The sequence below is a fragment of the Peromyscus eremicus genome, chromosome 15 (genome assembly GCF_949786415.1).
Source record: "Peromyscus eremicus chromosome 15, PerEre_H2_v1, whole genome shotgun sequence".
Taxonomy (NCBI): Eukaryota; Metazoa; Chordata; class Mammalia; order Rodentia; family Cricetidae; genus Peromyscus; species Peromyscus eremicus.
In genome coordinates, this window is record NC_081431.1 from 8,859,265 (window position 1) to 8,876,331 (window position 17,067).

At 43.0% G+C, this 17,067-nt stretch overlaps 1 protein-coding gene across 1 annotated transcript in view; it reads left to right on the forward strand.

The window, feature by feature from the left end:
- Window positions 1–17,067, forward strand: part of Rrp15 (ribosomal RNA processing 15 homolog) — a 29,464-nt gene extending 12,397 nt beyond the window's left edge. Inside the window, exons 4-5 of the mRNA XM_059280752.1 lie at window positions 748–946; window positions 16,151–17,067. Coding sequence (XP_059136735.1) covers window positions 748–946; window positions 16,151–16,285 — 334 coding nt within the window. The 3' untranslated portion in view covers window positions 16,286–17,067. The remainder of the gene's footprint in view (window positions 1–747; window positions 947–16,150) is intronic.

Here is a 17,067-nt window from a genome sequence, read left to right on the forward strand (position 1 = left end):
CTCTGAATCCCACCCCCAACACGAGCACCAGACATTTGTCACCTTCCATGTCTAGGGGCTGAATAGGATACGGTGTCTTCTGTGTGACCTGTAGAAATGAGTCTTTTGAGAATGGGATGTATTCTGTGTATAGTGACAACCGTGGGAGTTGGGGAATCGGGGAAGGCTTAGCAGGAGGCAACATTAAATTGCTACTTAAAATACATGGAAATTTTAGTTGGTGGAGTGATATTTAACTTCTGGTTGACAGGTTACTCTGGTCATTTTCTGTTCTGTGTGAGGGTTACACAGTGAAATGGTGGAGAGTCTGCACACACTAAGTCTGTCTGACTTATCTGTTATTCCTAGCCTGTGAGGATCCCTGGAAATTGAGACACTATGCTCACTTTGGTTTGAAAAAGAAAAACAGCAACTCAGTTTTCAACAGCTCCATAACCATTATTATTTTAAAATAACTACATGAAAATTCAGCTTATTAACATATATTAAGACCATTCACTCATGTATTCAGCACACTTTAAAAGTAAAATAAGCTTACTACTTGATTTGACTAAGAAAGACAGTGCCCATTAAGTTTCTGCACCGTCCACTAAGCCACCAATGGGAGTCAGTTCAGCTCAGTGTTTGCTTTCAAGAGTAAATGAGAATATTTTCCACCCGAGAGTGCTTGCCTCTTCTTGACTGGTGGTGAGACGGTATTCTGCTGTGCTTGTCTGTGTTACATTGCTCTGGTGTGTTATACTCTAGGGGTGTGGTGCAGTTATTCAATGCAGTTCAGAAACACCAAAGGAATGTCGGTGAAAAGGTTAAGGAAGCAGGAGGCTCCATCAGGAAGCGAGCTAAGCTGATGTCAACTGTTTCCAAGAAGGATTTCATCAGTGTTCTTCGAGGAATGGATGGTACAAATGAGAACAGTTCTGCTGGGAAGAACCTAAAAGCCAGACAGGTAAGACTGTGCATGAGAGGAATCACTGCATCAGACACTGTTAAAATGTGACAGACAACCTATTAAAATACTGAGATGGAGAAACAGCACCCTGCAGAATTAAGAGTTCTTTCAGATCTCATTACAGTTTCTGATTTCCCACAACCTAACTTAAGGTTTGAATTCTTTAGTTCATGATGATGTTCTCTATGGAAATTACCAGTTATTGCTATCATGTTCCTGTTGATAGAACTCGGGCCAAATGGAGTCATAGAAATGGTGTGGAAGTGGGGTTTGCATTGCTCCTATCTGAAACTGTCGTTTTTCCATTGTGGAAAGTGGAAACCCAGGTAAAGATGACAGTTTAAACTTTGGTCCACAGAAGTGACTGGGATGGGATGTAACTTGTAACGTGGAGTCAGGATGTCGAGGAGCGATAGTGGACAGTCTCTACGTCCAGTCGGCTTTGGTGATTTAAGATTCTAGGTACCAGCTTAGAAAGGTGTGGAGGTGCACACCTTCAGTTCCAGCATTCAGGAGGCAGAGGTAGCTGGAGCTATGAGTTCTAGGCCAGCCAGGGCTGAAAAGTGAAGCCCTGTCTCGAGGGAAAGAGATTGTAAGCACCTCTGAGATCTTTGGAGTGATGACTTTACTGCTCATTATTCTGCTGGTGGACCTCAATACATATCCGACTGTCCCGGGAAAGGTTCTGAAATGTGCTTTCATCTCCGAAGGCTGGATGAGAAGGTGGGGGGAGGGGGATGTGAGGGGGCCTTAGTGAGTTGGGGAAAACAATGGAGTACTAGGAGTTTCACAACAGCTCAGGGTTGTAGTATGTTTCAATGTCCTTGATTAAGTTGCCATTTTGCCTAGTTTCTACTTGTAGCTTTGATAGACACATGATAGTCATACATATTATGAACCTCAATGTGATGTGGGTTTTTTGGTTTATGTATAAATTGGCAACAATCAGGTCATTTCCAGTGCCTTAAACCAAAACTTCGTCCTCCTCACTGTCATTGTAGCCATTAGCCAGCCTTCCTCATAGTCTCCTCAGTCTGATAATTACTACTTTACTGTCAACTTCTGTGAGATAACTTTAAAATTCCACAAGAGATTGTGTCCTGTGTGTTCTGTGCCTGGCTTGCTTATATCATGGGACAGAGTGTCCTCTAGGTACATCTCTCTTGCTATGTTTGCATAGTACTCCATTGTAATACAAGTCATAATACTGATGTAACACATGTATATGAAATATAGCACATTGTCTGTTGATGGCTATTTAGGTTTACTCTATATCTTGGTACTGTAATGTTGCAATACATGTGGCAAGATAAGATTTCGTTGACATACTGATTTCAAGTCATTTCCTGTCTCCTCCATCTTCCCTTCTTCCCTTCCTTACACTTCTTTTGCTAGAGGTCAAACTTAGGACTTATGAACCATGCCAGGCAAGCACTCTACCACTGGACTACACTCCCAGCCCCTGATCTCATTGTCTTTGAGTATATGTTCAAGAATGAGATTGGTGGAGAGTGTTGTAGTTGACTGAGTAATCTCCGTCCCATTAGGCTGGCTATACCACAGAGAGAAATACTGCTTCTGAAGGGAGCATGCTGTTGGGACAGCACGTTGTTGTGATTAGCATAACCGTTATGGGAGATTTGTCTCTACAGTAGTAAGGAACCCAGATAGTGTGGAAGATGGCTCTTACTTTGTAGTGTCTGTCAGAAGTGGGGGACTTATACTTAGTTGAGGTCTCAGGCTATATTCACACTGGGAACTTTGTTCTCTAAGACAGAGATACATTTAGTAGCATTAGTGGGTAGCACTCCTGGGAGGTGGAAAGAAAATACTTGCTGTTTCTTTTTTTCTGTTAGTTTCAAAGTCATTTTTTATGGATGCTTATCTGTGAACTGAGAAATACAGGCTCCTTCCTTTCTGCCATTTGAACTTGCTTGGCTTTCTTTTCTCCATCAGTTGTCACAGACACAGTATTAATCTGGAATAGGGTGGACACCTAGAGATGGTGCTCTGGAAGTGGCTTGCTCTAGAGCACCTGCATGCCACCAGTACCCCGGCATGTTTTTTTTTTTTTTTTTTTCTGTTTTGATTTCTTTCTTATGGACACAGAATCCTGTTTCTGAACAGTGTGAGTTTGAATCTAATTACCAAGGGGCTATACTGCTTGCGATAGCAAGTCTTTATAGATGCCCCGTTGGTACTGTGCTATTCTTTGAAAGTCTTGCACTAAGTAAATGTTGTTCTCTGCTTACTTAATAACTATTCAGTTCTCTCAGCATGTGAGAGGAGAATGCTGCTGTTTGGAGCAAGACTTTGTGGCAGCTACTGGGAAGCATTGTGCCATAGCAGACATCCATGCTGGGTGTTGCTCTCTTGGAAAGCTGAAGTGAATTGTTCCATTTCCTTCTGTCTTGTTTCTGCTGCTGAGATGGCAGGTGCTGTTCTGATTTCTGGTTCTTCCTCTGTGGAGGCTTTAAGGATCTTCTCTTTCTCTCTCTCATTCTGCAGTTTGGCAGTGGCATGCCCCGGTGTGGTTTCTTTGTTCTCTGTTCCATGTTGTTCTTCTACATTGCTGTTTGGTTGCTTTTCTTCCTTGCCTCTGGGCTTGGTCCTATGGGCTTCTCTGATTGGCCGTTCGGCTTTTGTAGCTTTCTGACTATGTCCTGTCGCCATCACTCTTTTTCTAGACAAGTTCTTTGACTTCTAGCTCTTACGCCTAAAATAAACCTGATGTCATTGTTTCAAGTTTGAGGAGCTTCTGATGTTCTTAGTGTTTCTTTCTGAGAGTGCTGATTTTATTTCACAGGGATGATACATATATTCTCTCTTTGAAAAATGAATTAGTTTTTTTTTTTTTTTTTTGGTTTTTCGAGACAGGGTTTCTCTGTGTAGCTTTGCGCCTGTCCTGGAACTCACTTGGTAGCCCAGGCTGGCCTCGAACTCACAGAGATCCGCCTGGCTCTGCCTCCTGAGTGCTGGGATTAAAGGCGTGTGCCACCACCGCCCGGCTGAAAAATGAATTAGTTTTAATTTGGGTTTTTTAGGGCGTGGGCTTTACATTGTTTTATTTTATGGGCTCAGTTTTGCTGTTTGTCTTGGTCCATGTCTTTTCCTGTTATGGGTCTTCAAATGAATGGTGGTGATCTTCACTGTTCCTATCTCAGAATAACATACTGAGGAGTGGCAAGAGCTTACTTGTAAGCCCAGAATTTGTTGATGGTGAGCTAGGCTATAGGTAACAAAGAAAGCTAGTTTCTTAAAAAGGATGCCCACATGTCAGTTTGTATAGTTCCTCTTGGAACCGTCTGTCTCAAGAAGAACGTCTACTGCATTTGGGGTAGGATTCTTTTTTCCAGTGTCCCTGGAACATGGGTGATGACCTGCTGTTTGTGTAGACTGTCAGCTGCTGCTCCATCCTGTCAGGCCTGTCACCCAGGACTCTCCTCACCCTGACTCCTCTCCAGCACTTGAATTGAGTCTGGATTCTTACCTTTCCCCACTGGGTTGGTTGCCACAGTTTCACCCAGTGCCTTTTAAAATGATGATTATTAATGTATATTAGTTGTGCACATTGGTGGACTTCTGATCCTTTTCATATACGTCTTTGTTGTGCATTGAGCATGGCTGTTTTCCCTTCTACCCTCTTGCCCTCCCTCCCACTTTTCATAGTAGTCTTTTCTTTTGGTTTTTGGGGTTTTTGCATGTGAGAGAAAACATGTAATACCTATGCTCTAAATCTGCTTGATTTCACTTAACTTGATGGTTGGATTTACCTGCTACCTGTAAATGGCATAATTTCCTTAAGGCTCAATAATGCTGCACAATGTACATTTACTGTGTTTGATTATTTGTGCATTTATTTCTTGATATGACTGACTGATTTGGTACCCTGGCTATTGTGAACAGGGCTTCAGTAATCGCTGTGTGGCCCGCCTGTCCGCCTTTTGGTTTTGTTTGTTTGTTTGTGGGTTTTTTTTTTCTGTACTCTGCCTATTTCTTTTCTGTTGGGTAAATGACCACAAGTTGCATGGCTGGATCATATGACAGTTGTATTTCTAGGAACCCCCATACTTCTACAGTGGCTATATGATTGTGTATTTCCACCAAAAGCACAGAAAGGCTCCTTTTCTCCACTTTGGCACCGAATTTGTTATTTTGTTGTCTTTGGGGTAATAGCCATTTTGACTAGGGTGAGTTAGAATTTCAGGGCAGGCTTATTTTAACTTTATCAAGATAGGGTTTTACTATATAGCTCTGGAATTTGCTATGTGCAATAGGCTGGCTTCACACTCACCGAGATCTGCCTGTCCCTGCCTCCTGAGTGCTGGGGTTGAAGGTGCCACCAGACCATCTCCTCAGTGTACTTTTAACTTGGATCTTCCTAGTGGTTAACAAGGTTGGACATTTCTCATATAAATACTAGATGTTTGTATTTGTTTTGAAGAGCTTCTGTTTAGGTCAATTGCCCATTTTTCAAGAAATCAAATTATTTGATCTCTTGCTGCTAAGTTTTTGTATTTATTTTCTGTCAGGTGGCTGGTGGGCAGAAAACCCCCGCTCCTCCCCCTCCCTGTACTCTGTAGGGTGTGCTGTCACCCCTCCCTCCCCCTCCCTGCACTCTGTAGGGTGTGCTATCACCCCCCCCATGCACTCTGTAGAGTGTGCTCTCACACCCCCCCATGCACTCTGTAGGGTGTGCTCTCACACACCCCCATACACTCTGTAGGGTGTGCTATCACACACACCCCATGCACTCTGTAGGGTGTGCTATCACACATACCCCATGCACTCTGTAGGGTGTGCTATCACACATACCCCATGCACTCTGTAGGGTGTGCTATCACACATACCCCATGCACTCTGTAGGGTGTGCTCTCACACACCCCCATACACTCTGTAGGGTGTGCTATCACACACACCCCATGCACTCTGTAGGGTGTGCTCTCACACCCCCCCCCCATGCACTCTGTAGGGTGTGCTCTCACCCCCCCCCCATGCACTCTGTAGGGTGTGCTCTCACCCGATCCTATGTACTCTGAAGGGTGTTGTCACCCTGCTGATGGTTTCCAGGTCATTATAGCAAGACTCTTCAAAACAACAGAACCAGTTGGCTGGAGACAGAACTGATTTCTGTTTTTATGTCTTTCTATGTTTTGATTATTGTATCTCTTTAGTGTGTTGGAGTCAGGGACTGTGATGCTTTGGCTTTTGAGGTCTTTTGTGGCTACAGATTTTAGTAGAACCTTCTGTTTCTGTGAAAAAATGTCCTTGTTTGTTTGTTTTTGATAAAGATCACACTATATAAACTGCTGAGTGGTGTGGGCGTGTTAACATCCTGTCCATTTGCGTGAGGTTAGTTCTTAGTTTTCTTATACAGTCATTTGTCTTTATCTGTGAAATAGTTAGAAACCATATTTTAGAAGCTTTCTTGGGAAAACAGTTCAGCTGCTGTCAAAGGCCACTTTAGGGAAAGATTTTTTAGAAGACTGTTAAATATTTTTAATGATAGTAAGCAGTAAATTGTAGTTGAGTCACTAGTTAGAGTTAGTCCTTGGAGCTGGGGTCCTGAGAGGTGAAACGGAAGGCCCTTTATGGGCTCATTGCAGGAGAGACAGCAGCTTCTTCCATTTGGGAAACTTATTTGTCATGTGTAAAATTATCTGTTTAGTCAGTCATACATGTTTCGTTTAACATTGGTAACATTGTCTGTGCTCACTGGGGGCGGGCACAGAGGCTGACTTCCTGCGTTGCCTACCTTCCCTTCTCTCACTGAATCTGGAGCTTGCTGATTTGTCTAAACAGGCTCCCCACAATTCCCAGGGACCTGCTATCTAGGATTACACGTGTCCTCTCTGTGGCTGGGGACTAAGTGCAGGTCCTCAGGCTTGTGTGGCAGCTGCTTCACGACTGCCCATTCGTGTCCTGCTTGAACTGCTGTAGGTCTGTGTCAGTCGACCGGGGATGCCCACGACGGGAATCAACTGCAGTACAGTGTACCTTTGGGTTTACTAGTTTACTAGTCTGTTTTCCCGTTCAGAGATTGCTCGCATTGCCATGCTTCCGTGTAGGAGTAAGTCAGTCATGGTTGAACAACCACCCAGCATCTGCTCCTCAGTAATGGTGTTTCCTTCATTGTGTATTGTGTTGCAATAATCTTGTTACGTGATATTAAGGACTTACTCTACCACGTTCTCTTTTGTTTGTTTATTTAGGTGGGCTTATGGAAAGACATACAGTTAGTTGAAGTGAGAAGATGTAAGCACAGCCTATTCCTAACTCCCAAATAGAAATTTGGAGTAGAGGATTGAAGGTCAGATGTGGTCATACCCAATGCTTCATTTACACACAGGAAGAGGAGTCCTTTGCACAGCTGTTCATTGCTTACGAAATTAGACTTCAGTTGGGAAAATGTGTGAGGAGGTTAGCAGGAATTGTGACAGTCACGAGCCCTGTGCTCAGAATATCAGAACCTAGCCTGGGTTTAAAACTGCCGTGAAGTAGATGCCCCGTAGAGAGCAGTCCCTGCCAGTTCCCTGGTCTTTCCCACATCTGTGTAGCTTTGTGTCAGTGTGTGGGGAGGACTTCTGCGGACACCAGCATCCATGGTGTCAAACTGTGTAGTATGTACATTTTCAATACTCCTCACTTGGGATGCTCTTAGGCTGGGCTGGGCTTCGCTGTTCAGGGATAGTGGTGTGTTAGCTGCCAGACAGACATACCCCCCCCCCCCTCGCTTTGATTTTTTTTTTTTACTCATGGTTGTTGGAATCCACAGGCGAATGGGACCCACACCAAATTCTTTTTTTTTGTTTTCTTCTCCATAGAGGTTGGCATGTGAGTTGTTTGCTGATGGGTTAGGAGGGATTCTGAGGACACAGATTGGGGTCAGATTGTAAATCTCATACTTGTGTTTAGGGATTTGGACTTGAGTTCTTAGGGTCTGATTTCACCAGGTATGTGCTCTGCCCGGATCTGATTGTTGTTAAGGAAAACAAAGGGTACAGGTGGAAAGGTAGCTTCAGAATACCAGCTTGTAGGAGGCCAGAGTCAGCAAGAGGGGAGAAGCTGGATGAAGGCCATGTGGGTTGGAAGGGGGGGCGTGTATTGGTACCCGGAAAAAAAACAGATTGCAGAAGCAGATTGAAGGTTGGAATCAATTCACCTTCAGTCTGACATGATGAGAAGGATTGTAAATAACTGATTCACAGCAGGGAGACGCAAAACTGATAGGTTTTACCAAAATTGAGAAGATTAAAAAGTGGAACATGTTTGGGGGGTGGCGACTTTGGGAGGCAGTGTGTGCTCCCAGTTGTAATCAGAAATGAGACAGGACAGTGATGACAGGTTGATCCTGGGGCATGGAGAGAGGCGTTTTCCGGCTGTAGGAATCAGTGTGGCTGCAGCTGGGGAGAAGAATCTGTGGTAGGGCCGCTTGTGGCAGGAGCTGATGGACTCCGGGTGTCTTTGGGGTCCCTGAATCTGGTGACAGCTGCTTATCAAGTCAGGCAGGATGAATAGTGTATTAGGAAGATGTCTCATGAGTAGATGGAAAGGTTTCTAGGTGTAGAAAACTGATTTTCCCTAGACCATAGGCCTTCTCTGGACTAGGTAATGATGCCTCACATGGGCACTCTGTGTAGGGTGCTGTGCAGGAAGCAGTGAGTGCTTGTGTCTACAAAGTCTAACTTGTAGAGATCGGACACTGTTTTCTCCAATCCAGATGCGTACCTTCTGGAAGAACGTGTTTTCTCACAGATGTTACAATAGTCAAGGTTTGTTAAGACCGTAAAGATAGGTTAGTTTAGTTTACTTACTCTTAACAACTGTCATTATTTCTTTTGCTGTTTTCTTCAAAAGCCAGGTAAACTATAGTGGGGTTTTGTGGAATTTAGTTCTTTTCCTGAAGCCAAGACTGCATGTGCCATATTTTAAATCTGAATTTAAAGGAGACCATTGGTTGCTATGGATGGCATTGCTCTGTGACCTCTGCCCTTAGTTAAGACTTTCTGCAAGATTTTTCGTCATCGGAAACTGACACTGTTTCAGTGGTCTTGCAGAGGGGAGAGAGATAGCTGCTGTTTCCCCCGGGACAGGAATGTCCAGGATCAGCGCTGGACAACAGATTTCGGTGCACGAGGCAGGGCTGTTTATTTTTCCGTTTGTGCTTTGAGGTCTTTGAATGTTGAGCAGAGATGGAGGGGGGGTGGGTGGGTGGGTATGCTGCTTATCCCTTCATCTGTCTTAAATGGCAGCCCTGGAACATAACCAGGCATTCAGTGTTGAGAATGCCTTTGAAGAAACAGGCTTACTTGTGTCTTACAACCCAGAGCTTGTGTGGTTAGGTACTTTTAAAACTGTGTGCTTCTCTGGTGCTTACACCTACTGAATCCTTGCCCCTGAGAAGAAAGCCCAGAAGGGAGGTCTCCAGGAGGCTTCAGCATTTTCAGGACATTTGTAGTTGGTTTGGGAATAGGAAGAGAAAGGTACTGCCCTCAGATTGCCCCTCGCAGGGCTGGGAACAGGGCTTTACTCCCCCTTAATCTGCAAATGGAATGTGTGGAATGACAACTTGTAAACAATTCAGCTTAATGTTTGTTTACTGAAAATGCCTAAACAGTAGAGTTTAGACAAAGCAAGACTCCAAGCTTGAAATGAAGGAGCAGGGCCCTCTACATTACTGTGGATGGGAGCAGTTTAAAGTCAGCTTCTTACTGTAGTCACTTACAAAAGCATTGTAGTTATGGTGTAGGATAGCATCTGACATGAACAGCAGTTATAACTGGAGCGAGTTATGTTTGGGATGGGATATGGGCTGAGTGTGGAGTAAGAACTAGTCATCGTGAAGCTGCTGTGAAGATTCTGTCTAACTTGAAGTTAATGATGCCCTGTCCTAGGTTGAGCCCTGTCTTGTTCTGTGAAGCCTGTGCGTGCACCTATGTTTGTGCCTGTCCCACTTACTTTAAAATCTGGAAAGTCTTTTCTGGTTTCTTCCTAAAAGTCATTATTTTGAGCAGTAGACAGTTGAGAGTCTTGATGGGAATTATTATATACTGTATATAGTGACTGAGGCCACGGATTCTAGAATCTAATGGGATTCAAAAGTTGTATTCTGTGTGAGCAATATCGGCCTGCATCCTGAAGGTGAGGGGAGTCCCAGCACCAAGTGCACAGGAAGTTGTTTGTGCACCCCAGCTGCTCTCTAGGCATCATGGTGTTGTTTCTTTGACTTGTCGGTAGACTGAGTCTCTGTCCTTTGTGCACATTGTCTTCCTAAAAATATTAGACAAAATGAACTCTGACATCTGCAGCCAACTTTAAAGGGAGCTGTTAGAACTTCGTATCTGGATATTATAAATTCAGAAGGTTCCTAAAATAATTCAATACAATTAGATTTGGAACATTCTTACTCATTTACATGTTGAGTCCTTAACATGTAATTCTTACCAAAGAATAGAGTTTCGAGAAGCTAAAAGTTTGTCTGCTTTGTCTTGCTATTATCTAACTACTGCTTAGAAGGCTTCCTTAACAAGAAACAAGAAAGTGGATTTTGTTTTGTTTTTTGAGAAAGGGTTTCTCTGTGTAACAGCCCTGGCTGTCCTGGAACTCATTTTGTAGGCCAGGCTGGTATCGAACTCAGAGTTCTGCCTGCCTCTGCCTCCCGAGTGCTGGGATTAAAGGTGTGTGGAGACTGCTATACTGTTTAAATCAGGGTCTCACTTTAAGAATGTATCCAGATCTCATTAGACGATCACCCATGTGCTAAGTTGGGAATCTGGTGGGTACATGTTGTTGTTGGTATTTTGGCTCTTTGCGGGGGCCTGCCACCCAGCTCCCAAATAAACAGACACATGGAGGCTTATTCTTACTTATGAATGCCTGGCCTTAGTTTGGCTTAGCTTCCAGCCAGCTTTACTGAAATTATCCCGGCTGTCTTTTGCCTCTGGCTTTTCCTGTTTTTTTACTTCTGTAAATCTTACTCTTATTCCGTGGCTAGCTGTGTAGCTGGGTGGCTGGCCCCTGGAGTCTTCCTCCTTCTCTGGCTCCTTCTTGGTCTCCCTTTCCAGATTTCTCCCTTTATATATTCTCTCTGACTGCCAGCCCTGCCTGTCCTTTCTCCTGCCTTGCTATTGGCTAGTTCTTTATTAGACCATCAGGTGATTTACACAGCCACAGTAACACAGCTTCACAGAGTTAAACAAATGCAACATGAACAAAAGTAACACACTTTAAAATAACATTCTACTACAGGTGCATGTTGAAATGGAACCTCAGTAAGAGTAGTGGGACTGGGACGTGTTGCTGTGTGCTAGGTGGGTAGAGACTCTTCTTAGAGCTGGAAAGCCCAAGTCAGAACCAATCAAGACAGTTAAGCCAGCTCACCCCATGGAGGTCAGTGGAGTCTGGACTCAAATGCAGCATGACTCTGTCCCTGCTGCAGTCACTGTGCAGACAGCTGTTGGTGTCGCTGCCTGCATAGACCTGCTTGAAGTCCTGAGACCAGACAGACTAGAAAGAGGACAGGGAGGCAGCTGCAGCCTGGATTTTTACTAGGGTTCTCATTCCTGCTTTTGATGTAGAAGATAATAGAATTCTGGGGGAGGGGGAGCACTTTGTGATTTACCTGTTAGGATTGGCTTTTTAGTTGTTTTTGTAAGAAATTAGGATTTTCTAGAAAGCAAGTGTATTTTTTTATTTAAGTATTGTGCTCTGAACGCAAAATGTAAACTACCTTCTTACATGATTGTTTATGAAAACTCCTAAATAGGAAGAAAATCTAACTAAGAATAGTGTGAGGGATGCCTGCTTCTCTTATTAAGTCTGCATTAGTCATTAACCCTTTTTTGTTTGGTTTCTGTTTTGCTTGCCCATCTTTCTCCTCATTTAAATTCTGCTTGTTGATAATTGAAGGCTGTAACTATGTGTACACCAAAGATTATCTTTAAAAAATAGGGTTCTGAGATATAATTCAAATACCATAAAATTCAGAAGATTCTTTTATAACTTTGAGTACCAAAATCCAGTCAAGGTTAACATATTATATTTGATTTTATCTTGTCATTTATTCTAGCCCATTAAAACAACTGAAAAAATAAAGACAAACAAAAATACCACTGACTTTTTAAAAGAAACCAGGTGGTTGTTTTGAAGAATTAATAATGAATCCGTGGGTTAATAGTTAATTGGGTGTGCTGTACTGTTAATACACAGTTAATCTGTTTTGATGCTGTACTGAAGCATCAGTGTGTGGCATCAGTGTGTGGTTAGAAGGTTCCATGGATGATGGAGGCTTCCCAGGTTAAAGGGGTAATTAATTGATCAGTTTCCTTTGAGGTATGTGCCTTCTCCCCAGCAGGTAGGCTGTGGTTTGGGGGATGCAAACTTGGGAAGGAGCAAGTTTGGTCCACTGCCTCTTGTTCTTTTAGGACCAGGGAGAAGTGGCACTGTGTTGACATGCTTGTCCCATAGTCTCCATCCATAGTGTAGGGTCTTTATGGGAGGAGCTCTTGTACATTCATGAAGGAAGTTCAGTTCTTATGACCAGTGTGATGGTGGGAGATCCTGCATGATTACAAGCCATTGATTTCATTTCCACTTCTGAAAGGAAAGGCTGCATGCACTGTTACATGCATTCAAATGTGAAGAAATTTCCTGTGTATCTTCCATCTCACAGGGAGAATGTTTAAAAGGGCTGAGTTAATTGTGGGTAGATAACTGTAGTTCAAAATAGTTTGCTGAACATTTTAAATAAAAAAGGTATTTAGATGCAATGAGGCAGTACTAAAACTGTTTAGTTTAGCTAAAATTAAAGTAAAACTCAGTGTTAACTGGATAAATCGATTGAAATTAACTTGTTGATAACTGCTAAATTTAGATGTGACCATTCTTTTAGGGTTTGACTTTTTCTTCCTTTAGAATGGAATGAGATTAAACTGTTTATTTGCTGTTGAACTAATAATAGCTCTAGATCTTCCTCAGCTTTTTTTAGCTGTCAATGTGTCTGAACTTAATAGAAGCTGGTTAACACTTTAAGAGCTGTCTTCGTCTTTCAGATTTACACCAGTTGCTTCTGAATGATCTTGATTGAGTATTTATATAAAAGCAGGCCATTGAGGGACACATTGTTTCTTTGCATCATGTTGTTTTATTTGGTACTCTTACCTGTGGGTGTCTGCGTGGAGGTTAGAGCTAAATGTTGAATGGCCTCCTCAATAGTCGACAGTCTGTCCCTGAACTTGGAGCTCATCCATCAGTTGGGGCCTCTTGTCTTTGCCTTGCAGCACTAAGACCACAGGTGTGTGCTGCCGTACCCCACTGTTTTCCATAGGCACTGGGGATCTGAACTTAGGGCCTCTTGTTTGCATAGTAAGTATTGAGCCGTTTGACTGACCTCTACTCAGTTTTCCTTGTCAGTTAGCATAAGTGTGAAGGGTTATATAGGTTGCTTTAGGCAGTGTAATTAGTACAACCTCATAGCAATTCTAAATTCCCCATGACAAGGTCTGGATGGAAAGTGGGGATACAGTGCTATAGTTGAGACCTCAAATGTCCCCAAAGGCCCAAGGGTCAAAGATTTGAGCCACAACCTGTATTGCTATTGGAAGGTGGTGGAGCCTCTAAGAGGTTGGGTTTATTTGGGAGAAATTGGGTTATTGGTGGCATGACCTTGATGGGCTGTTGAAACCCCATACCTTTTTCTTTGTCTTCATTCTGTACTCCCATCATGCTGTTCTGCCTCACTGTGGAGATCTACCTCACCAGCCAGTGGAAGCTACTGACCATGGATGCAAACTCAAACCATGAGTTTAGTTACACCTTCCCTTCCTTGAAGTTGTTTGTCTACAGCAATACAAAGCCCATGCAGCTCCTAGCCAAGATTAAATATCCAGCTGAGCATGGTGATCTGACCACCTCTAGAGTCTATTATTGTACCTTGGTTTTAGCCACGGTGAGCTGAAACCATGACTCAGTAAGTCCTTCCCTCTTAAGTTGTTTGTGTTGGTTTCTACACAGCAGCAAAACCCCACCTTACTACAGTTGCCTTTAAAACCCAGTTAAGGAATTAGTCATTTCTTTCAAGCAAGTACAGAAGTCTCTTGATTTTTGTTCTTGTCTTAAAAATAATAAATCAAGTTGTTGCTACTTCTTTATTACAGAGAAACCACTCTGTTGTCATATCTTTAAATGCTTTTTGAAATTACATTGATTTATTAACCAATAAATAAAGTTGTGTGCCACTGCGCATGTGGAGGTCAGAAGACAACGTGCAGGATCAAGAGGTTCTCTCCTTCCACCATGTGGAATCTGGGATTGAACTCAGGCCATCAGGCTTAGAACCCATCATCATAGTTCCCTTTACCTGCTAAGCTATCTTGCCAGGCTCTGATACCTTCACATCTGGAATTTTCCTCTACCTTTCTCCTGTAGTTATTTTGTTTATTTGAGGTAGAGTCTCACCATGTAGCCTACCCTGACTTCAACTCAAACACAGCCTCCCAGGGATTATAGACAGGCATGTACTACCATGCCTGGTTCTGTTCTTGTGGTAACTTGTGATTATTTGGTTTATCTTTTCATTGTGGATACTCTTAAGTAGTGTGCTCAATGGTAAGATTGTTTATGAACCATTCATAAGGGCAATGTAATTTGCTCAGATTGGGACTATAGAAATTATTTTAAACAGGGGCGAGGGGTATAGCTTAGCTGGCAGAGTACTTGGCCAGCATACACAAAGGTCTGAGTTTTAGCTCCAGCATGGCGGAAACCATGTGTGGTGGCACATGTCTGTGATCCCAGCAGTCAGGTGGATGCAGGAAGGTGAAGGTCAGGGTCATCCTTGCCTTACATAGTTAAGTATGAGGCTGGCCTGTAATACGCAAGACATGTTTTTCCCCTCGACCCCGCTAGCCTTAAACACAGTCAGGCATTTTCTGTGTTTTAGCATTGATTCTAGTGTGTGGCTGCTGGTGGGAACAGGTGGTGGAACAGTGTGTTTTAGAGATGGCGTTGTGGTAGCGCGTTACTGTGGACTGTGCAAAATGTGGACTTTGGAAGCATCTTTCCTGTGCTTCAGGGATGACTTGTCCATTAATTCCCGGACTTGAATAAGCTGCTTCATGTCTTGGAGCCTCAATTTCCTTGCATAAGATGGGAGTGATAATTTCTACCTGGCAAGAGAGTTAAAAATGTGGTGATGTGAAGCATCTAGCCACACATGCCGACTCAACAGTACGGTAAATTAAAGTGAGGTGGAATTATTATGGTTAAAAAAAAAGTCGTCCTTGACAGAGATGCTCTTGGGATGAACTTGGAGGAAACCCAGAAACTGGAGAAATGATGATGCGGGTGTGTGTTTTCTCCTTTATTAGTGTTTTGCTGTCCCACCTTTTAAGGTTTCTTTGAATGCATGTAGTTTTGGAAGTTGCATTTGCTCCAAACTCATTTATTTCCATATAAAGCTGGGTTTTGGTGTCCTCCGCCCACTCTGTAGCCTCTAAGCCAAGGGCCTCCTTGAGAACTGGACTTGGTTTTGTTGCATCGGTGTTCCTGACACGGGACAGTGCTGGACAATGGTTGTTGATAATCATCGGAGAAATGTGTTGCATTACTTACGTAATGCCACAAGGTGGTGCTGTTGTACCACAAAAGGAAGGCGGGTGTACTTCGCTCCAAGTATTGCATCAATCTTGTGACTGGATGAAATGAATTGGCTTCTTAGTTTGTTGCCTTCTTCAGTTATTTATAATTTTGGCATGTTGTTTAGTCTCTGGTCCCATGATTGCGTCAGGTAGTGAGATTGTAACAGAGTGAGGAGTATTTTGTTCACACTGTTGAGACTCTGGATATGGTACCTACTACCTTGAACACACACCCTGCAACCATCTTTTGTTTAGTGCAGTTGGGGTTCAGTTATCACTGAAGGTTGATTAATGTTGTCCAAACATTTAAAAATTGTCACCAAGTCTTTATTTTACTGTATTCTCCCAGCTCTAAATTATTTTGCTTTCATGTTTTATTGGTGGAGTTGAAAATTTTCACTTTACTGTGTATTTGTATATACATGAGCATAGTATATAAAATCAATTTTATGTTATCTTGGGTTAAGCTCATTTAAAACTACACATTGAAAAGTTTGTTTTGAAGTGTATAATTTTTAAATTTTTCCTTTGATTTGTGAATATTTGGTTCTATAAATTTTCTCAGACTGAAGTGAAGTCAGAAGAGGGCCCGGGGTGGAAGATTCTGCGAGACGATTTCATGATGGGAGCCAGTATGAAGGACTGGGACAAGGAGAGCGATGAGCCTGCCGCCGGCGGGGCGGGGTCGGTCAGTGAGTGAGCAGACTGGACGGACTCTCCTGCCCCCTCCAAAACGTCAGCTCCGACTGCTGTTGGCAGCCAGGAGGCCTCTGTTGAATCCCCGGACTGCGGAGAACACCTACTCCAGTGCGCCTCCTTCCTGTGCGCGCTGCAGTCAGAATCTGTTTTTAATCCTCCTGTAACTTTAAGCATTTTCAAAAAATATATGTACAAAGGATTAGGTTCCTTTCTTGAGCAGTAAGATGTGCGTTTCTCTAGAATCCTTACATGTGAGCACATACAGATCATACACCAGTGTTTCTCATGTGTAAGCCCATTTATGTGACTTTGATGTATGATTTTTTGGTGTACTCATATCCATATATCTATTGTGGGGCGTGATTGATGTCACTTATGTTGGTAAGCCTTTAAGAAAACCTATGTAGTAAAATTTCAAATTGTAATGTTTTTTTATTTGAATTTTAGAAACACTGATAAAGCTGTCAATATCCGTCCAAGATTCCCCTGGACTTTGCTCGTTACAAAATTTGAAAGGAAATAGGTCCTGGATGTGACGTGTTCTCTTTTGAGAAGGGTTCATCTCTGTCCATCTTTCCATAAAGTGAGCCCCCCACCACCACCTGTGTGCACACACTTGCATATGCTTTGCGCTGAACCTAACCCTGCCCAGGGTGTGCTGGACCACAGATGTTGATGTCTTTAGATCACTTTGAGTGCTGCAGATGTTCTATGACTACAGGTGAATTAGCCCCTGGCTGGAGTTTGCCATTAAATGAAGAGGGAGGACTCACCCATAGTATA